This window comes from Carassius gibelio, chromosome B19 (assembly GCF_023724105.1).
Source record: "Carassius gibelio isolate Cgi1373 ecotype wild population from Czech Republic chromosome B19, carGib1.2-hapl.c, whole genome shotgun sequence".
Taxonomy (NCBI): domain Eukaryota; kingdom Metazoa; phylum Chordata; class Actinopteri; order Cypriniformes; family Cyprinidae; genus Carassius; species Carassius gibelio.
The window spans coordinates 24,560,327-24,579,150 of NC_068414.1; the positions used below are offsets into that span (position 1 = coordinate 24,560,327).

The 18,824-nt window shown below is 36.6% G+C and overlaps 1 protein-coding gene across 7 annotated transcripts in view; it reads left to right on the forward strand.

Annotated features, from left to right (window-relative positions):
* Positions 1 to 18,824, forward strand: part of grinaa (glutamate receptor, ionotropic, N-methyl D-aspartate-associated protein 1a (glutamate binding)) — a 60,808-nt gene that overhangs the window by 34,915 nt on the left and 7,069 nt on the right. Inside the window, exons 7-8 of one of the 7 annotated variants that reach the window (XR_008158686.1) lie at positions 9,489 to 9,700; positions 16,422 to 16,587. The exons of 1 other annotated variant lie outside the window; for it this stretch is intronic. Coding sequence is in view for 1 of the 6 variants with exons in the window: in XM_052584026.1 (XP_052439986.1) it covers positions 1,653 to 1,802 (150 nt within the window). In the remaining 5 variants the exon portion in view is untranslated. Of the gene's footprint in view, positions 1 to 1,652; positions 1,819 to 3,406; positions 3,505 to 9,488; positions 9,701 to 10,504; positions 10,603 to 16,421; positions 16,588 to 17,963; positions 18,062 to 18,824 lie in introns of those variants that run through there. 5 more of the 7 variants (XR_008158680.1, XR_008158684.1, XR_008158683.1 and 2 more) reach the window with 5 other exon arrangements.

An 18,824-nucleotide genomic window follows, 5' to 3' on the forward strand; every position in this document is an offset into this window, starting at 1 on the left:
TTCTGCTAAAAGATGGCAGCCCCCACCCGACTTCAACTTCCGGTCGAGTTCCTTGCCCCCTGCGTGGAACATTCATCATCTACAAATTACCACACCAATCCTTAGCAAATGCAACTGATTTTATACAATCCATTACTGCCACCTAGTGGACTAAACATCACACTCATTACATCCCTTTTCCTTGAATAAATAACAATACCCACATAACAGTTCACACTATACACTAGTCCCACACCAAAACACTACACTTGCTCCATTTTACCATTTACAACACATTCCTTTTTCAAAACAACTTTTTTTTTTTACAAGTCTAGTCTAACAAGTGGTTTTCTAACACCACTAGATCTTCGCAAAATTGGACTGTCAGTCTTTGGTGCAGATGAAACCAGTTCTGGAGACTGTTCAGAGAGCTGAACCTCAAAAGGAGACTCAGCAACAGGACAACTTTGGCAATGTATACTGTTGTGCAAACAGGGCACTATACCTCAAAATACTATACCCCCCCCCCTCCATACAAATTAAGGTGATTCCTCAAATGTAATTTATGAACTTGTCCAACTACCGTATTTTTCAGACTATAAGTCGCACCTAAGTATGAGTCGCATCAGTCCAAAAATACGTCATGACAAGGAAAATAACATATGTAAGTCGCACTGGACTCTAAGTCTGATTTATTTACAACCAAGAACCAAGACAAAACATTAGTGTCTACAGCCACGAGAGGGCGCTCTATGTTTTCAGTGTAGACTACAGGAGCACTGAGCAGCATAGAGCGCCCTCTTGCGGCTGTAGACGGTAATGTTTTAACTTTAACTTCAATGGTAAACAGGGAGAGTGCAGTCATAATTTCCTCCACTAAGCATTTGTAACTGAAATTGTTGGAACATCAGGATAGCATTCAAGATTTAGGTTGGAATTAATTTTTTATGTTCTTGAAAGAAATCTCTTAAGCTCACCAAGACTGCATTTATTTTATTAAAAATACAGTGAGGACAGTAATATTGTGGAATATTATTGTAAAAAATCTTTTTCTAATTTAATCTATTTCAAAATGTTATTTATTGCTGTGATGGCAAAGCTGATTTCAGCAGCTATTACTGCAGTTTTCAGTGCCACGTGATCCTTTAGAAATCATTCTTAATATGCTGATTCGGTGATTTCTTATTGTAATCAATCTTAAAAACAGCTGTGCTGCTTTTCATACATAAATAATTTTTCTATTATCAAGAGAAAGCTCCAAAGAACAGAATGTATATGCAAACTTTTAAACAGAATAGTGTAACCATTGCAGTAAGCAGGATACAAACCCAGTGAACTTCATTTAGTATTTGCTGATGATTTGTGAATTAAACATCAGCGGTGCTGCTAGGCCTAGTGCATTATGCTAGGTGATTGCTTACAAGCTTCAAGTGTTAAAAGAGCCCCTCGCCAAGTCTCTATGATATTCTAGTCCTTAAATATTATATCTTCGCTGTAAGTCTGAGATTTTTTGTAATCACCCACAAGGTAAATTTTTTTATATAATTGCACTGTTCTTCAAAATTGAATTAAAGTAAAAGATTAATATCATTTTCAATTTCTTTAGCCGTTCCGCTTTATTTCCCCAAGCACAACATGAATGCGACACTCAGGGCTTGTTTGTTCTTTCACAGTTCCTGGCTGTGGACACCCAGCTTCTCCTGGGCAACAAGAAGTTGGCCATTAGCCCAGAGGAGTATGTCTATGCAGCTCTTAACCTCTACACCGACATCATCAACATCTTCCTTTACATCCTGGCCATTGTGGGTCGCACCAGGGACTGAGTGTGCCCCCTTCCTGTAAGAAGAGGAAAATGCAGACCACATTTCACAGAATGATGCACCACCTCACATTCCTTCACCTTTCCTCAAATTCTGAAATTATTTGTCTTTCAAATTCCCTTTATGTCAACATGTACAGACTGATCAGGAAAAAGCTCTTTGTCCTTTTCAGGACAAAACAAAAAATTATTCAAGAACCCGTTTGAATGCAGTTCCTTTACATTGCCCGATCTGTCCTTCTTGTTTAATTTGCTTGTGTGGTTCTGGAGATGTATAACGTTATATGACTTGCAGTTGCATCCAAACGGCATGTCAGAAATTTAACTTGAGTAACCTTTTCATTGTTGCTTTCTGGTTGATTGAGAAGGAGGGAGAGAGAAAGAGCAGATATCAATGAGCGGAGATTTGTTTGTCAGAGTAGCGATAATTACTGATGCTAATGTGCTCCACTAGTCAGTATAAAGTCTCCTCATGATAGTCTAACACAGCGAAGAATGTCAGACAGACATAGATACTTCTCCAAACATTTGCATATACAACAGTAGCTGTACATAGTTAAATGAAGCTCAAACCCCTCTAGTTCTATGCATGAATATCTGAATATCTGGCTGTGCTGCTCACTAATGTGTGCGTTTCTATAACATTGCTGCTTTGCAACATAATACCACCAATATATACACTCCAAGATGACAAACATTTGTTCAGTTGACTGCATTATCTGCAGTATAACTGTGAGAAGTAAAGTAAAGCCTGTGTATAATAACTTTTCCTTTTTTATTTTTGAGAGGAAGGTGAGCTTGTGAGGTTGTCCTGACTATTAAATAATTCCAAAAGTCAGTATTTGAGGCTCAAACACTACATTACATCACTCTTTTCTCTTTCATGCTGACTACTTTACTTTTTCTTTTCATTAAATAGATCATTTTGTTGTTTTGTTTGTGTATATGTGTGTGTGATTGAGAGAAAGAGATGTCATTCCCTTATTTTAACGAATGTGAATGGAATATTGGATTATTTGATGCTTTTGGAAATAACACTAGTTGCATGTTACCTTGCAAAAATGTTCCATTTGCTGGACAATAACAGGATACTTCTAGGACAATTATTGCATTTGATGTTTTTGTAGTTATTTATAAGTTATTTATTAAAATGCTGGGTAATGGCCGAATTGTCATGAACATGGTAACATGGTTCTTTTTAAATTTTCCTAGAAATGTAAGAATCTAAAAACATCAAACATTGGCAGGGATTTATTTAAGCATATTAGGGCTAATTGCAGTATGTAAAGACAGATTTCTGTTCATTACCATTGTAAACTAAAGAAAATTCAGATGATTTCATATATGAATGTACAGCAGTTTCACAGCTAACTGGTTAACTTGTGATATTCACTGAAATGTCATGTACCCAGCTGAAATCTCAAACCTTGCATGTGGAGCTATTGAACACTGAACTGGCTGTGAAAGTCATGGGTTAAGAAAATAATTACTTGGGTGGCATAAAACTTATTTTGTTTATTTTGATCAAATGTTTGTCTTTATTAATAACTTCTGTTTTAGTAACGCTCTAGTGGATTGAGGTGTGTAGAGTGTGTTTGGGCTTGGTAGATCTCTTAGCACTGTACATTTGCATTAAACTGAAGTTCCTCTGCAGCCTGTTTGCTTTTCATTACAAAAATAAAATGAGAGGAAAACACCGTTTGAAATGGTCTTTTGTTGTACTTTTAGTGACTGGAGTAGATTGCAAATCATACATGAAAGGCATCATGATGTGAATTGTTGAAAACGGTTATGAGACCAATTTTAAATGAATCAGTATCTTGATCATTTGAGTAAATCACTCAAAGACAGCTGCTTGTTTCATTCCATTCTTCAATTTCATAAGAAAATTAATAAAAAAAAAGGTCACACAAAACCTTTAGGGTACTAACATATGTAGGGACTCTTTAGGTACAAATGTGCACTTTTTGAAGAGGTCCTGTATTAGAGGAGTGTTGTGTATGGAAAAATATGTAAAGCTGACTAATATTTGTGATTTATACTATTTGTTGTTCAATCATGACCTAACGTGATAAGATAAGAAATAAGTTATCATGAAAGAAGAGTAACATTGTTGTTCTCATATATTTATTATTATTTAAAAAAACAGATTTTAAAATTTTAACAGTCCTTACTACCAAAACTTTCTTTAGAAAATTTGAAGTTGTTTAATGTCATATACTGTTATTATATGACTGTTAACCTGCATCTGCAAAAGTCTTTATAAATAAACACCTGCAATTTTGGTCATAAACAACAATTGCATATGGTTTGTATTCTTAGGGAGGCAATGCTCCAAAAATCCACAAAGGAGGCCTTTAGTGGAAGAAACATAAAAAGACAGAGTTGCAGCTTTCATATTGGAATCCAAATCATAGACAATATGATAAACCTAATTGTAACTTACCAATGAAATGTACCTTTTACTCAAATCAAGTGTCGTTTTATTGTTGTGATCTGAGATGAATCATTCACTTCCTGTGGCTGTTCTTTGTTAAAATAAAATGTTTGTTTAAAATGGTAGAAAATCACTGCACGCTTTCAAATTAAACATTTGAACTTTAAACACGTTTTATGTGTTAATATTCAGGAAATTTGCATGGATCATTCAACTTTTAGTTTGCACAGTTTTTTTATTTGTACACAGAATTGTGCTGTAGGTTAAAGGTGAAGAGGATGTTTTGGGAAGGGACAATGATCTTCACTCAGAGGAGCAGTAGTTGCAGTTGTGCTTGTTGATCAACAAGTGCTTCAGTTTTGGATCATTCCTGTAGCGTTCAAGCAGCAACTCCTTTTCTCTTCGCTCCTTCTCCTTCTGTATTTTCTTCTCCTTCTTTTTCTTGGCCTTCTCTTCTGCCCAGCTGAAGAGAACAAGTGGCAATTTTCTTTTCCTCTTTGGCTCTTGCTGGACATTCACATTGTGCTGGGTCTCATTCTTGGGACCTTCAGGAGAGGCTACACCAAACAGCTTCATCATGTGTTTATCCAACTCCTCCTTTTTCTGAGAGGAGTCATCCAAAGTCCCTTCTATGGCATTGGAGTCTCCCATTTCATCAGTGTTATCTTTCACATCTTCAAATCCCTGGACCTCCACCACTTCACTCGCCCACACTTCCTCCAGCATGTCGCAGTCACTCTCCAACCAAGCAACCATCCGTCTTGTTTTCATTTCAGCCTCCTGAGGTCGGGGGAGTTCATACTTGGGTAAGTCACAGGCCCGAATGGTCTTCCCCGTGTACTCCACGTACTCTGTCTCCTCATCCTCTATGTCGATGAGCATGAGTTGTGGAGGCGGCTCAAACAGGGAAGAAGTGGACGGCTGAGCCTTCATCAAGCTGGGAGAACACACTGGAGCTGAAGAACGTTGCAGATCAACAACTTCATCAGATACAGGAGAGGAGCTCGGAGAAACCACCAGTTGTTTGGGAGGACTGACTTGGATGCGTCGGAGGCAAAACAGTTCATCAGGTGTTGGAGTGGAACATGGAGGAACTGCCAACGGTTTGGGAGAATCCACTTGAAGAAGAGAACTTAGCAAGGACACTTCCTCTGGTGCTGCCAACGGTTTGGGAGGATCCACTTGAAGAAGAGAATATGGCAAGGACACTTCCTCTTGTGCAGTCTCTGGCTTTTGAGGATGCATGGGCGGTCTGGTCACTGGCGGCAAGGGTTTGAAGCGAGCAGCTGGTAAAGGAAGGTCTTCAGAGACACTTGGAAGCAATGGAAATTCTCCTTCTATTGGCTTCAAGAAGGAAGATCTCACTGGAGGACTGACTAGACTTTGCTGAGGTTTGACCTCCACAAGAAGTGGAGTAGGCTCAGTGGTCCTTCTTTCCTTCTGGTTTCTCCTCTTCTTTTTCTTTTCTCCAGCCTCTCTATGCTTACTTCCTCCCTCCATCACATTTTCTAGACTCTGCATCTTTCTGGATTTGGCAGACTCTCTTTTTTTCTGTGGCACATGTCCTCTATCCTTTATCTTTTCAAGGCCAAATGTCTCGCTTTCTTTTTCAGCCTTGTCTTTATGACTTCCTCCCTCATTCATCTCTTTCTCCTTCTTCACCTTTCTCTTCACCTGTCTTTTCTTCTCTTTCTCTCCATACTGTAAAATCGTACATTTTAGTTAGTAAAGATTATTGTAGTAAATGATACAAGACAATACTATTTCAGTCTTTCTATTTCCAAAATGTCACATTTAATTGAATGTGTTGATGTTTCTTTGTAATTAATTGTGAAATCTACTAGCAATTACTGAGTGAAAAGTGAAAAAAGTGGTACTTCTCAGTTAAGTTACCTGGCGGCGTCTCTTTTTGCACTTCTTGTTTTGGGCAGTGAAGTCGAAGGCCTCACTTTCATCTGCCTTCATCATTGATGCTTCTGGGAGTTTCTCTATTGCCGCCCGTTCTTGTGCTGCACACTGTTGTGCCCTCAAAGGTGTCTCCCTTTTATGAAAGAAGTGAGCAAAACACTCAAAAAGTGGTCTAAATACAGTGCTGAACCGTGCCATTGTGGACACTAGATGCTGCAAGTGAATTCAGTATTTGTCGTCAATATCTGCAGAAAGTCACGAAAGTAGCTCTCGATCTTTTCTCTCCTAACACACCAACAGAAGAAAGTTAGTCAGAACAGCAGTTTAGAGCTGCCAGAACGGAATCTCCATTATGATGTCACAACAGTGAGCTGAACTGAGAATTCTGAACTAAATGAGCAGCTCAGGAGAGAAGCAGTAAATACATCATCACTAGTGGCTCCATATTAAATACTGACTGTTTCCTAACAAGTTTCCCAAACTCTTCTCCTGTCCCTGAAAATTAAAAGATAATAATAATAATAAAAACTGATCACTTTTTAAAAATAAATGATAATTTAGAAGGGTACAGGCCAGACTGGACATAAATTAAACATTTAAACAAATAACCTAACAGGCCTGTAAAAAATTTCACTCTGCTTTAAATTTAAAATAATAATATTAATAACAACAACAAAAGTTATAAAAATGTGTAACTTTTTTAAATGAACTGAACTTTATTTATATATTACTTTATTATTATTATTATTATTATGTTTCATGGTTGATGTTCCAGTTAGACTGGTTTTGGTTAGTTTTAAAGAGGTTTTGGCTCTAGATGAATGATCAGTTTTAAACCACAGTGACCAGTGTGTACATTTTAAAAACTACATAAGAATAAACAATAAACAATTTAAACAAAGCACAAAAAAAAAAACGATTTTTAAGTCTTATGATTAATTTAATCAAAAAATAAAGTAGAAACAGAAACAGCCATTACTGCTGACGTTTATTTCTAAAAACGTTTATCATTATCAATGTAGAAAATATTTATTCTGCTTATTTTTTGCATTCTCGGAGCCTGCTTTGGAGAAGAAATGATCTGAGTAACTCCCAGCAGAGCGTGCAGACACAGAAAACACTCCAAAACCATCGTCAAAGTCTGGTATAACGAGCTGAAGAAAGGTAAGCAGAGGTACATTATACCTCAAACAGCTAGAATAGCTTTATAATGCGAGGTTATGATATGTTTAGTCGTTTTGAAATTTAATTAAACCTCACATGTAGCAAACAAGCTAATCACAGGTCCTCCTTATAAGCTAGCAGCTTAGCTCATTTAGCAGTTAACGTACAAGTTTTGATTCCTTTACATGTTCTGCAACTTACTTTGCAGGTTATTATAAAAAATCCTCAATTCCTTTTTTTTATTCTTTGTTTTTTATTAATAAACAATAATAGTAGTCTGAATGCTGTATTGCAGATATTGAGACACTCAGCAATGTGTTTAGTCAACTCAGTTTACAGTTTCACTACAGCATATACGAATTTGGTGAATCCCAGAAGAAATGTTCAATATCATCTATATGTTAGATATGTTATGATCTATTTTACATGTGGGCCCTTTCGAAATCACAATTTTCCAGTCTGACCGGCTGTATAAATCACATGTCTTTTGGAGCAGTGAAATTAAGCATTTGTAGTGATGTGTCTGTATTATTCAAGAACAAGACAATGAACCAATACGAGGAATTACTGGTGCTGGCGTCTTTATTCCACGTGGAACATTCATCATCTACAAATTACCACACCAATCCTTAGCAAATGCACCTGATTTTATACAATCCATTACTGCCACCTAGTGGACTAAACATCACACTCATTACATCCCTTTTCCTTGAATAAATAACAATACCCACATAACAGTTCACACTATACACTAGTCCCACACCAAAACACTCAATTGCTCCATTTTACCATTTACAACACATTCCTTTTTCAAAACAACTTTTTTTTTTACAAGTCTAGTCTAACTGGTGGTTTTCTAACACCACTAGATCTTCGCAAAATTGGACTGTCAGTCTTTGGTGCAGATGAAACCAGTTCTGGAGACTGTTCAGAGAGCTGAACCTCAAAAGGAGACTCAGCAACAGGACAACTTTGGCAATGTATACTGTTGTGCAAACAGGGCACTATACCTCAAAATACTATACCCCCCCCCCCATACAAATTAAGGTGATTCCTCAAATGTAATTTATGAACTTGTCCAACTACCGTATTTTTCAGACTATAAGTCGCACCTAAGTATGAGTCGCATCAGTCCAAAAATACGTCATGACAAGGAAAAAAAACATATGTAAGTCGCACTGGACTCTTAAGTCTGATTTATTTACAACCAAGAACCAAGACAAAACATTAGTGTCTACAGCCACGAGAGGGCGCTCTATGTTTTCAGTGTAGACTACAGGAGCACTGAGCAGCATAGAGCGCCCTCTTGCGGCTGTAGACGGTAATGTTTTAACTTTAACTTCAATGGTAAACAGGGAGAGTGCAGTCATAATTTCCTCCACTAAGCATTTGTAACTGAAATTGCTGGAACATCAGGATAGCATTCAAGATTTAGGTTGGAATTAATTTTTTATGTTCTTGAAAGAAATCTCTTAAGCTCACCAAGACTGCATTTATTTTATTAAAAATACAGTGAGGACAGTAATATTGTGGAATATTATTGTAAAAAATCTTTTTCTATTTTAATCTATTTCAAAATGTTATTTATTGCTGTGATGGCAAAGCTGATTTCAGCAGCTATTACTGCAGTTTTCAGTGCCACGTGATCCTTTAGAAATCATTCTTAATATGCTGATTTGGTGATTTCTTATTGTAATCAATCTTAAAAACAGCTGTGCTGCTTTTCATACATAAATAATTTTTCTATTATCAAGAGAAAGCTCCATAGAACAGAATTGTATATGCAAACTTTTAAACAGAATAGTGTAACCATTGCAGTAAGCAGGATACAAACCCAGTGAACTTCATTTAGTATTTGCTGATGATTTGTGAATTAAACATCAGCAGTGCTGCTAGGCCTAGTGCATTATGCTAGGTGATTGCTTACAAGCTTCAAGTGTTAAAAGAGCCCCTCGCCAAGTCTCTATGATATTCTAGTCCTTAAATATTATATCTTCGCTGTAAGTCCATGAGATTTTTTGTAATCACCCACAAGGTAATTTTTTTTATATAATTGCACTCTTCTTCAAAATTGAATTAAAGTAAAAGATTAATATCATTTTCAATTTCTTTAGCCTTTCCGCTTTATTTCCCCAAGCACAACATGAATGCGACACTCAGGGCTTGTTTGTTCTTTCACAGTTCCTGGCTGTGGACACCCAGCTTCTCCTGGGCAACAAGAAGTTGGCCATTAGCCCAGAGGAGTATGTCTATGCAGCTCTTAACCTCTACACCGACATCATCAACATCTTCCTTTACATCCTGGCCATTGTGGGTCGCACCAGGGATTGAGGGTGCCCCCTTCCTGTTAGAAGAGGAAAGTGCAGACCACATTTCACAGAATGATGCACCACCTCACATTCACATTCACTTCACCTTTCCTCAAATTCTGAAATTATTTGTCTTTCAAATTCCCTTTATGTCAACATGTACAGGCTGATCAGGCAAAAGCTCTTTGTCCTTTTCAGGACAAAACAAAAAATTATTCAAGAACCCGTTTGAATGCAGTTCCTTTACATTGCCCGATCTGTCCTTCTTGTTTAATTTGCTTGTGTGGTTCTGGAGATGTATAACGTTATATGACTCAACAGTTGCATCCGAAAGGCATGGCAGAAATTTCACTTGAGTAACCTTTGCATTGTTGCTTTCTGGTTGATTGAGAAGGAGGGAGAGAGAAAGAGCAGATTTCAATGAGCGGAGATTTGTTTGTCAGAGTAGCGATAATTACTGATGCTAATGTGCTCCACTAGTCAGTATAAAGTCTCTGCATGATAGTCTAACACAGCGAAGAATGTCAGACAGACATAGATACTTCTCCAAACATTTGCATATATACACAGTAGCTGTACATAGTTAAATGAAGCTCAAACCCCTCTAGTTCTATGCATGAATATCTGAATATCTGGCTGTGCTGCTCACTAATGTGTGCGTTTCTATATTCATTGAAATGTCATGTACCCAGCTGAAATCTCAAACCTTGCATGTGGAGCTATTGAACACTGAACTGGCTGTGAAAGTCATGGGTTAAGAAAATAATTACTTGGGTGGCATAAAACTTATTTTGTTTATTTTGATCAAATGTTTGTCTTTATTAATAACTTCTGTTTTAGTAACGCTCTAGTGGATTGAGGTGTGTAGAGTGTGTTTGGGCTTGGTAGATCTCTTAGCACTGTACATTTGCATTAAACTGAAGTTCCTCTGCAGCCTGTTTGCTTTTCATTACAAAAATAAAATGAGAGGAAAACACCGTTTGAAATGGTCTTTTGTTGTACTTTTAGTGACTGGAGTAGATTGCAAATCATACATGAAAGGCATCATGATGTGAATTGTTGAAAACGGTTATGAGACCAATTTTAAATGAATCAGTATCTTGATCATTTGAGTAAATCACTCAAAGACAGCTGCTTGTTTCATTCCATTCTTCAATTTCATAAAAAAATAGAATAAATAAAAAGTTAACACAAAACCTTTTGGGTACTAACATATGTAGGGACTCTTTAGGTACAAATGTGCACTTTTTGAAGAGGTCCTGTATTAGAGGAGTGTTGTGTATGGAAAAATATGTAAAGCTGACTAATATTTGTGATTTATACTATTTGTTGTTCAATCATGACCTAACGTGATAAGATAAGAAATAAGTTATCATGAAAGAAGAGTAACATTGTTGTTTTCATATATTTATTATTATTTAAAAAAACAGATTTTTAAATTTTAACAGTCCTTACTACAAAAACTTTCTTTAGGAAATTTGAATTTGTTTAATGTCATATACTGTTATTATATGACTGTTAACCTGCATCTGCAAAAGTCTTTATAAATAAACACGTGCAATTTTGGTCATAAACAACAATTGCATATGGTTTGTATTCTTAGGGAGGCAATGCTCCAAAAATCCACAAAGGAGGCCTTTAGTGGAAGAAATATAAAAAGACAGAGTTGCAGCTTTCATATTGGAATCCAAATCATAGACAATATGATAAACCTAATTGTAACTTACCAATGAAATGTACCTTTTACTCAAATCAAGTGTTGTTTTATTGCTGTGATCTGAGATGAATCATTCACTTCCTGTGGCTGTTCTTTGTTAAAATAAAATGTTTGTTTAAAATGGTAGAAAATCACTGCATGCTTTCAAATTAATCATTTGAACTTTAAACACGTTTTATGTGTTAATATTCAGGAAATTTGCATGGATCATTCAACTTTTAGTTTGCACAGTTTTTTTATTTGTACACAGAATTGTGCTGTAGGTTAAAGGTGAAGAGGATGTTTTGGGAAGGGACAATGATCTTCACTCAGAGGAGCAGTAGTTGCAGTTGTGCTTGTTGATCAACAAGTGCTTCAGTTTTGGATCGTTCCTGTAGCGTTCAAGCAGCAACTCCTTTTCTCTTCGCTCCTTCTCCTTCTGTATTTTCTTCTCCTTCTTTTTCTTGGCCTTCTCTTCTGCCCAGCTGAAGAGAACAAGTGGCAATTTTCTTTTCCTCTTTGGCTCTTGCTGGACATTCACATTGTGCTGGGTCTCATTCTTGGGACCTTCAGGAGAGGCTACACCAAACAGCTTCATCATGTGTTTATCCAACTCCTCCTTTTTCTGAGAGGAGTCATCCAAAGTCCCTTCTATGGCATTGGAGTCTCCCATTTCATCAGTGTTATCTTTCACATCTTCAAATCCCTGGACCTCCACCACTTCACTCGCCCACACTTCCTCCGGCATGTCGCAGTCACTCTCCAACCAAGCAACCATCCGTCTTGGTTTCATTTCAGCCTCCTGAGGTCGGGGGAGTTCATACTTGGGTAAGTCACAGGCCCGAATGGTCTTCCCCGTGTACTCCACGTACTCTGTTTCCTCATCCTCTATGTCGATGAGCATGAGTTGTGGAGGCGGCTCAAACAGGGAAGAAGTGGACGGCTGAGCCTTCATCAAGCTGGGAGAACACACTGGAGCTGAAGAACGTTGCAGATCAACAACTTCATCAGATACAGGAGAGGAGCTCGGAGAAACCACCAGTTGTTTGGGAGGACTGACTTGGATGCGTCGGAGGCAAAACAGTTCATCAGGTGTTGGAGTGGAACATGGAGGAACTGCCAACGGTTTGGGAGGATGCACTTGAAGAAGAGAACATGGCAAGGACACTTCCTCTGGTGCAGTCTCTGGCTTTTGAGGATGCATGGGCGGTCTGGTCACTGGCGGCAAGGGTTTGAAGCGAGCAGCTGGTAAAGGAAGGTCTTCAGAGACACTTGGAAGCAATGGAAATTCTCCTTCTATTGGCTTCAAGAAGGAAGATCTCACTGGAGGACTGACTAGACTTTGCTGAGGTTTGACCTCCACAAGAAGTGGAGTAGGCTCAGTGGTCCTTCTTTCCTTCTGGTTTCTCCTCTTCTTTTTCTTTTCTCCAGCCTCTCTATGCATACTTCCTCCCTCCATCACATTTTCTAGACTCTGCATCTTTCTGAATTTGGCAGACTCTCTTTTTTTCTGTGGCACATGTCCTCTATCCTTTATCTTTTCAAGGCCAAATGTCTCGCTTTCTTTTTCAGCCTTGTCTTTATGACTTCCTCCCTCATTCATCTCTTTCTCCTTCTTCACCTTTCTCTTCACCTGTCTTTTCTTCTCTTTCTCTCCATACTGTAAAATCGTACATTTTAGTTAGTAAAGATTATTGTAGTAAATGATACAAGACAATACTATTTCAGTCTTTCTATTTCCAAAATGTCACATTTAATTGAATGTGTTGATGTTTCTTTGTAATTAATTGTGAAATCTACTAGCAATTACTGAGTGAAAAGTGATTCTAAACCATTTTCGGTGGAAGCTGGTACTTCTCAGTTAAGTTACCTGGCGGCGTCTCTTTTTGCACTTCTTGTTTTGGGCAGTGAAGTCGAAGGCCTCACTTTCATCTGCCTTCATCATTGATGCTTCTGGGAGTTTCTCTATTGCCGCCCGTTCTTGTGCTGCACACTGTTGTGCCCTCAAAGGTGTCTCCCTTTTATGAAAGAAGTGAGCAAAACACTCAAAAAGTGGTCTAAATACACTGCTGAACAGTGCCATTGTGGACACTAGATGCTGCAAGTGAATTCAGTATTTGTTGTCAATATCTGCAGAAAGTCACGAAAGTAGCTCTCGATCTTTTCTCTCCTAACACACCAACAGAAGAAAGTTAGTCAGAACAGCAGTTTAGAGCTGCCAGAACGGAATCTCCATTATGATGTCACAACAGTGAGCTGAACTGAGAATTCTGAACTAAATGAGCAGCTCAGGAGAGAAGCAGTAAATACATCATCACTAGTGGCTCCATATTAAATACTGACTGTTTCCTAACAAGTTTCCCAAACTCTTCTCCTGTCCCTGAAAATTAAAAGATAATAATAATAATAAAAACTGATCACTTTTTAAAAATAAATGATAATTTAGAAGGGTACAGGCCAGACTGGACATAAATTAAACATTTAAACAAATAACCTAACAGGCCTGTAAAAAATTTCACTCTGCTTTAAATTTAAAATAATAATATTAATAACAACAACAAAAGTTATAAAAATGTGTAACTTTTTTAAATGAACTGAACTTTATTTATATATTACTTTATTATTATTATTATTATTATTATTATTATTATGTTTCATGGTTGATGTTCCAGTTAGACTGGTTTTGGTTAGTTTTAAAGAGGTTTTGGCTCTAGATGAATGATCAGTTTTAAACCACAGTGACCAATGTGTACATTTTAAAAACTACATAAGAATAAACAATAAACAATTTAAACAAAGCACAAAAAAAAAAACAAAAAAAAAACGATTTTTAAGTCTTATGATTAATTTACTCAAAAAAACGTTTATCATTATCAATGTAGAAAATATTTATTCTGCTTATTTTTTGCATTCTCGGAGCCTGCTTTGGAGAAGAAATGATCTGAGTAACTCCCAGCAGAGCGTGCAGACACAGAAAACACTCCAAAACCATCGTCAAAGTCTGGTATAACGAGCTGAAGAAAGGTAAGCAGAGGTACATTATACCTCAAACAGCTAGAATAGCTTTATAATGCGAGGTTATGATATGTTTAGTCGTTTTGAAATTTAATTAAACCTCACATGTAGCAAACAAGCTAATCACAGGTCCCCCTTATAAGCTAGCAGCTTAGCTCATTTAGCAGTTAACGTACAAGTTTTGATTCCTTTACATGTTCTGCAACTTACTTTGCAGGTTAGTATTAAAAATCCTCAATTCCTTTTTTTATTCTTTGTTTTTTATTAATAAACAATAATAGTAGTCTGAATGCTGTATTGCAGATATTGAGACACTCAGCAACGTGTTTAGTCAACTCAGTTTACAGTTTCACTACAGCATATACGATTTTGGTGAATCCCAGAAGAAATGTTCAATATCATCTATACGTTAGATATGTTATGATCTATTTTACATGTGGGCCCTTTCGAAATCACAATTTTCCAGTCTGACCGGCTGTATAAATCACATGTCTTTTGGAGCAGTGAAATTAAGCATTTGTAGTGATGTGTCTGTATCATTCAAGAACAAGACAATGAACCAAAACGAGGAATTACTGGTGCTGGCGTCTTTATTCCACGTGGAACATTCATCATCTACAAATTACCACACCAATCCTTAGCAAATGCACCTGATTTTATACAATCCATTACTGCCACCTAGTGGACTAAACATCACACTCATTACATCCCTTTTCCTTGAATAAATAACAATACCCACATAACAGTTCACACTATACACTATACACCCATACAAATTAAGGTGATTCCTCAAATGTAATTTATGAACTTGTCCAACTACCGTATTTTTCAGACTATAAGTCGCACCTAAGTATGAGTCGCATCAGTCCAAAAATACGTCATGACAAGGAAAAAGTCTCATTTATTTACAACCAAGAACCAAGACAAAACATTAGCGTCTACAGCCACGAGAGGGCGCTCTATGTTTTCAGTGTAGACTACAGGAGCACTGAGCAGCATAGAGCGCCCTCTTGCGGCTGTAGACGGTAATGTTTTAACTTTAACTTCAATGGTAAACAGGGAGAGTGCAATCATAATTTCCTCCACTAAGCATTTGTAACTGAAATTGTTGGAACATCAGGATAGCATTCAAGATTTAGGTTGGAATTAATTTTTTATGTTCTTGAAAGAAATCTCTTAAGCTCACCAAGACTGCATTTATTTTATTAAAAATACAGTGAGGACAGTAATATTGTGGAATATTATTGTAAAAAATCTTTTTCTATTTTAATCTATTTCAAAATGTTATTTATTGCTGTGATGGCAAAGCTGATTTCAGCAGCTATTACTGCAGTTTTCAGTGCCACGTGATCCTTTAGAAATCATTCTTAATATGCTGATTTGGTGATTTCTTATTGTAATCAATCTTAAAAACAGCTGTGGTGCTTTTCATACATAAATAATTTTTCTATTATCAAGAGAAAGCTCCAAAGAACAGAATGTATATGCAAACTTTTAAACAGAATAGTGTAACCATTGCAGTAAGCAGGATACAAACCCAGTGAACTTCATTTAGTATTTGCTGATGATTTGTGAATTAAACATCAGCGGTGCTGCTAGGCCTAGTGCATTATGCTAGGTGATTGCTTACAAGCTTCAAGTGTTAAAAGAGCCCCTCGCCAAGTCTCTATGATATTCTAGTCCTTAAATATTATATCTTCGCTGTAAGTCTGAGATTTTTTGTAATCACCCACAAGGTAAATTTTTTTATATAATTGCACTGTTCTTCAAAATTGAATTAAAGTAAAAGATTAATATCATTTTCAATTTCTTTAGCCGTTCCGCTTTATTTCCCCAAGCACAACATGAATGCGACACTCAGGGCTTGTTTGTTCTTTCACAGTTCCTGGCTGTGGACACCCAGCTTCTCCTGGGCAACAAGAAGTTGGCCATTAGCCCAGAGGAGTATGTCTATGCAGCTCTTAACCTCTACACCGACATCATCAACATCTTCCTTTACATCCTGGCCATTGTGGGTCGCACCAGGGACTGAGTGTGCCCCCTTCCTGTAAGAAGAGGAAAGTGCAGACCACATTTCACAGAATGATGCACCACCTCACATTCCTTCACCTTTCCTCAAATTCTGAAATTATTTGTCTTTCAAATTCCCTTTATGTCAACATGTACAGACTGATCAGGAAAAAGCTCTTTGTCCTTTTCAGGACAAAACAAAAAATTATTCAAGAACCCGTTTGAATGCAGTTCCTTTACATTGCCCGATCTGTCCTTCGTGTTTAATTTGCTTGTGTGGTTCTGGAGATGTATAACGTTATATGACTTGCAGTTGCATCCAAACGGCATGTCAGAAATTTAACTTCAGTAACCTTTTCATTGTTGCTTTCTGGTTGATTGAGAAGGACGGAGAGAGAAAGAGCAGATATCAATGAGCGGAGATTTGTTTGTCAGAGTAGCGATAATTACTGATGCTATTGTGCTCCACTAGTCAGTATAAAGTCTCTGCATGATAGTCTAACACAGCGAAGAATGTCAGACAGACATAGATACTTCTCCAAACATTTTCATATACAACAGTAGCTGTACATAGTTAAATGAAGCTCAAACCCCTCTAGTTCTATGCATGAATATCTGAATATCTGGCTGTGCTGCTCACTAATGTGTGCGTTTCTATAACATTGCTGCTTTGCAACATAATACCACCAATATATACACTCCAAGATGACAAACATTTGTTCAGTTGACTGTATTATCTGCAGTATAACTGTGGGAAGTAAAGTAATGCCTGTGTATAATAACTTTTCCTTTTTTATTTTTGAGAGGAAGGTGAGCTTGTGAGGTTGTCCTGACTATTAAATAATTCCAAAAGTCAGTATTTGAGGCTCAAACACTACATTACATCACTCTTTTCTCTTTCATGCTGACTACTTTACTTTTTCTTTTCATTAAATAGATCATTTTGTTGTTTTGTTTGTGTATATGTGTGTGTGATTGAGAGAAAGAGATGTCATTCCCTTATTTTAACGAATGTGAATGGAATATTGGATTATTTGATGCTTTTGGAAATAACACTAGTTGCATGTTACCTTGCAAAAATGTTCTATTTGCTGGACAATAACAGGATACTTCTAGGAAAATTATTGCATTTGATGTTTTTGTAGTTATTTATACACTATTTATTAAAATGCTGGGTAATGGCCGAATTGTCATGAACATGGTTATATGGTTCTTTTTAAATTTTCCTAGAAATGTTAGAATTTAAAAACATCAAACATTGGCAGAGATTTATTTAAGCATATTAGGGCTAATTGCAGTATGTAAAGACAGATTTCTGTTCATTACCATTGTAAACTAAAGAAAATTCAGATGATTTCAGATATGAATGTACAGCAGTTTCACAGCTAACTGGTTAACTTGTAATATTCATTGAAATGTCATGTACCCAGCTGAAATCTCAAACCTTGCATGTGGAGCTATTGAACACTGAACTGGCTGTGAAAGTCATGGGTTAAGAAAATAATTACTTGGGTGGCATAAAACTTATTTTGTTTATTTTGATCAAATGTTTGTCTTTATTAATAACTTCTGTTTTAGTAACGCTCTAGTGGATTGAGGTGTGTAGAGTGTGTTTGGGCTTGGTAGATCTCTTAGCACTGTACATTTGCATTAAACTGAAGTTCCTCTGCAGCCTGTTTGCTTTTCATTACAAAAATAAAATGAGAGGAAAACACCGTTTGAAATGGTCTTTTGTTGTACTTTTAGTGACTGGAGTAGATTGCAAATCATACATTAAAGGCATCATGATGTGAATTGTTGAAAACGGTTATGAGACCAATTTTAAATGAATCAGTATCTTGATCATTTGAGTAAATCACTCAAAGACGGCTGCTTGTTTCATTCCATTCTTCAATTTCATAAAAAAATTAATAAAAAAAAAAGTTCACACAAAACCTTTAGGGTACTAACATATGTAGGGACTCTTTAGGTACAAATGTGCACTTTTTGAAGAGGTCCTGTATTAGAGGAGTGTTGTGTATGGAAAAATATGTAAAGCTGACTAATATTTGTGATTTATACTATTTGTTGTTCAATCATGACCTAACGTGATAAGAAATAAGTTATCATGAAAGAAGAGTAACATTGTTGTTCTCATATATTTATTATTATTTAAAAAAACAGATTTTAAAATTTTAACAGTCCTTACTACCAAAACTTTCTTTAGAAAATTTGAAGTTGTTTAATGTCATATACTGTTATTATATGACTGTTAACCTGCATCTGCAAAAGTCTTTATAAATAAACACCTGCAATTTTGGTCATAAACAACAATTGCATATGGTTTGTATTCTTAGGGAGGCAATGCTCCAAAAATCCACAAAGGAGGCCTTTAGTGGAAGAAACATAAAAAGACAGAGTTGCAGCTTTCATATTGGAATCCAAATCATAGACAATATGATAAACCTAATTGTAACTTACCAATGAAATGTACCTTTTACTCAAATC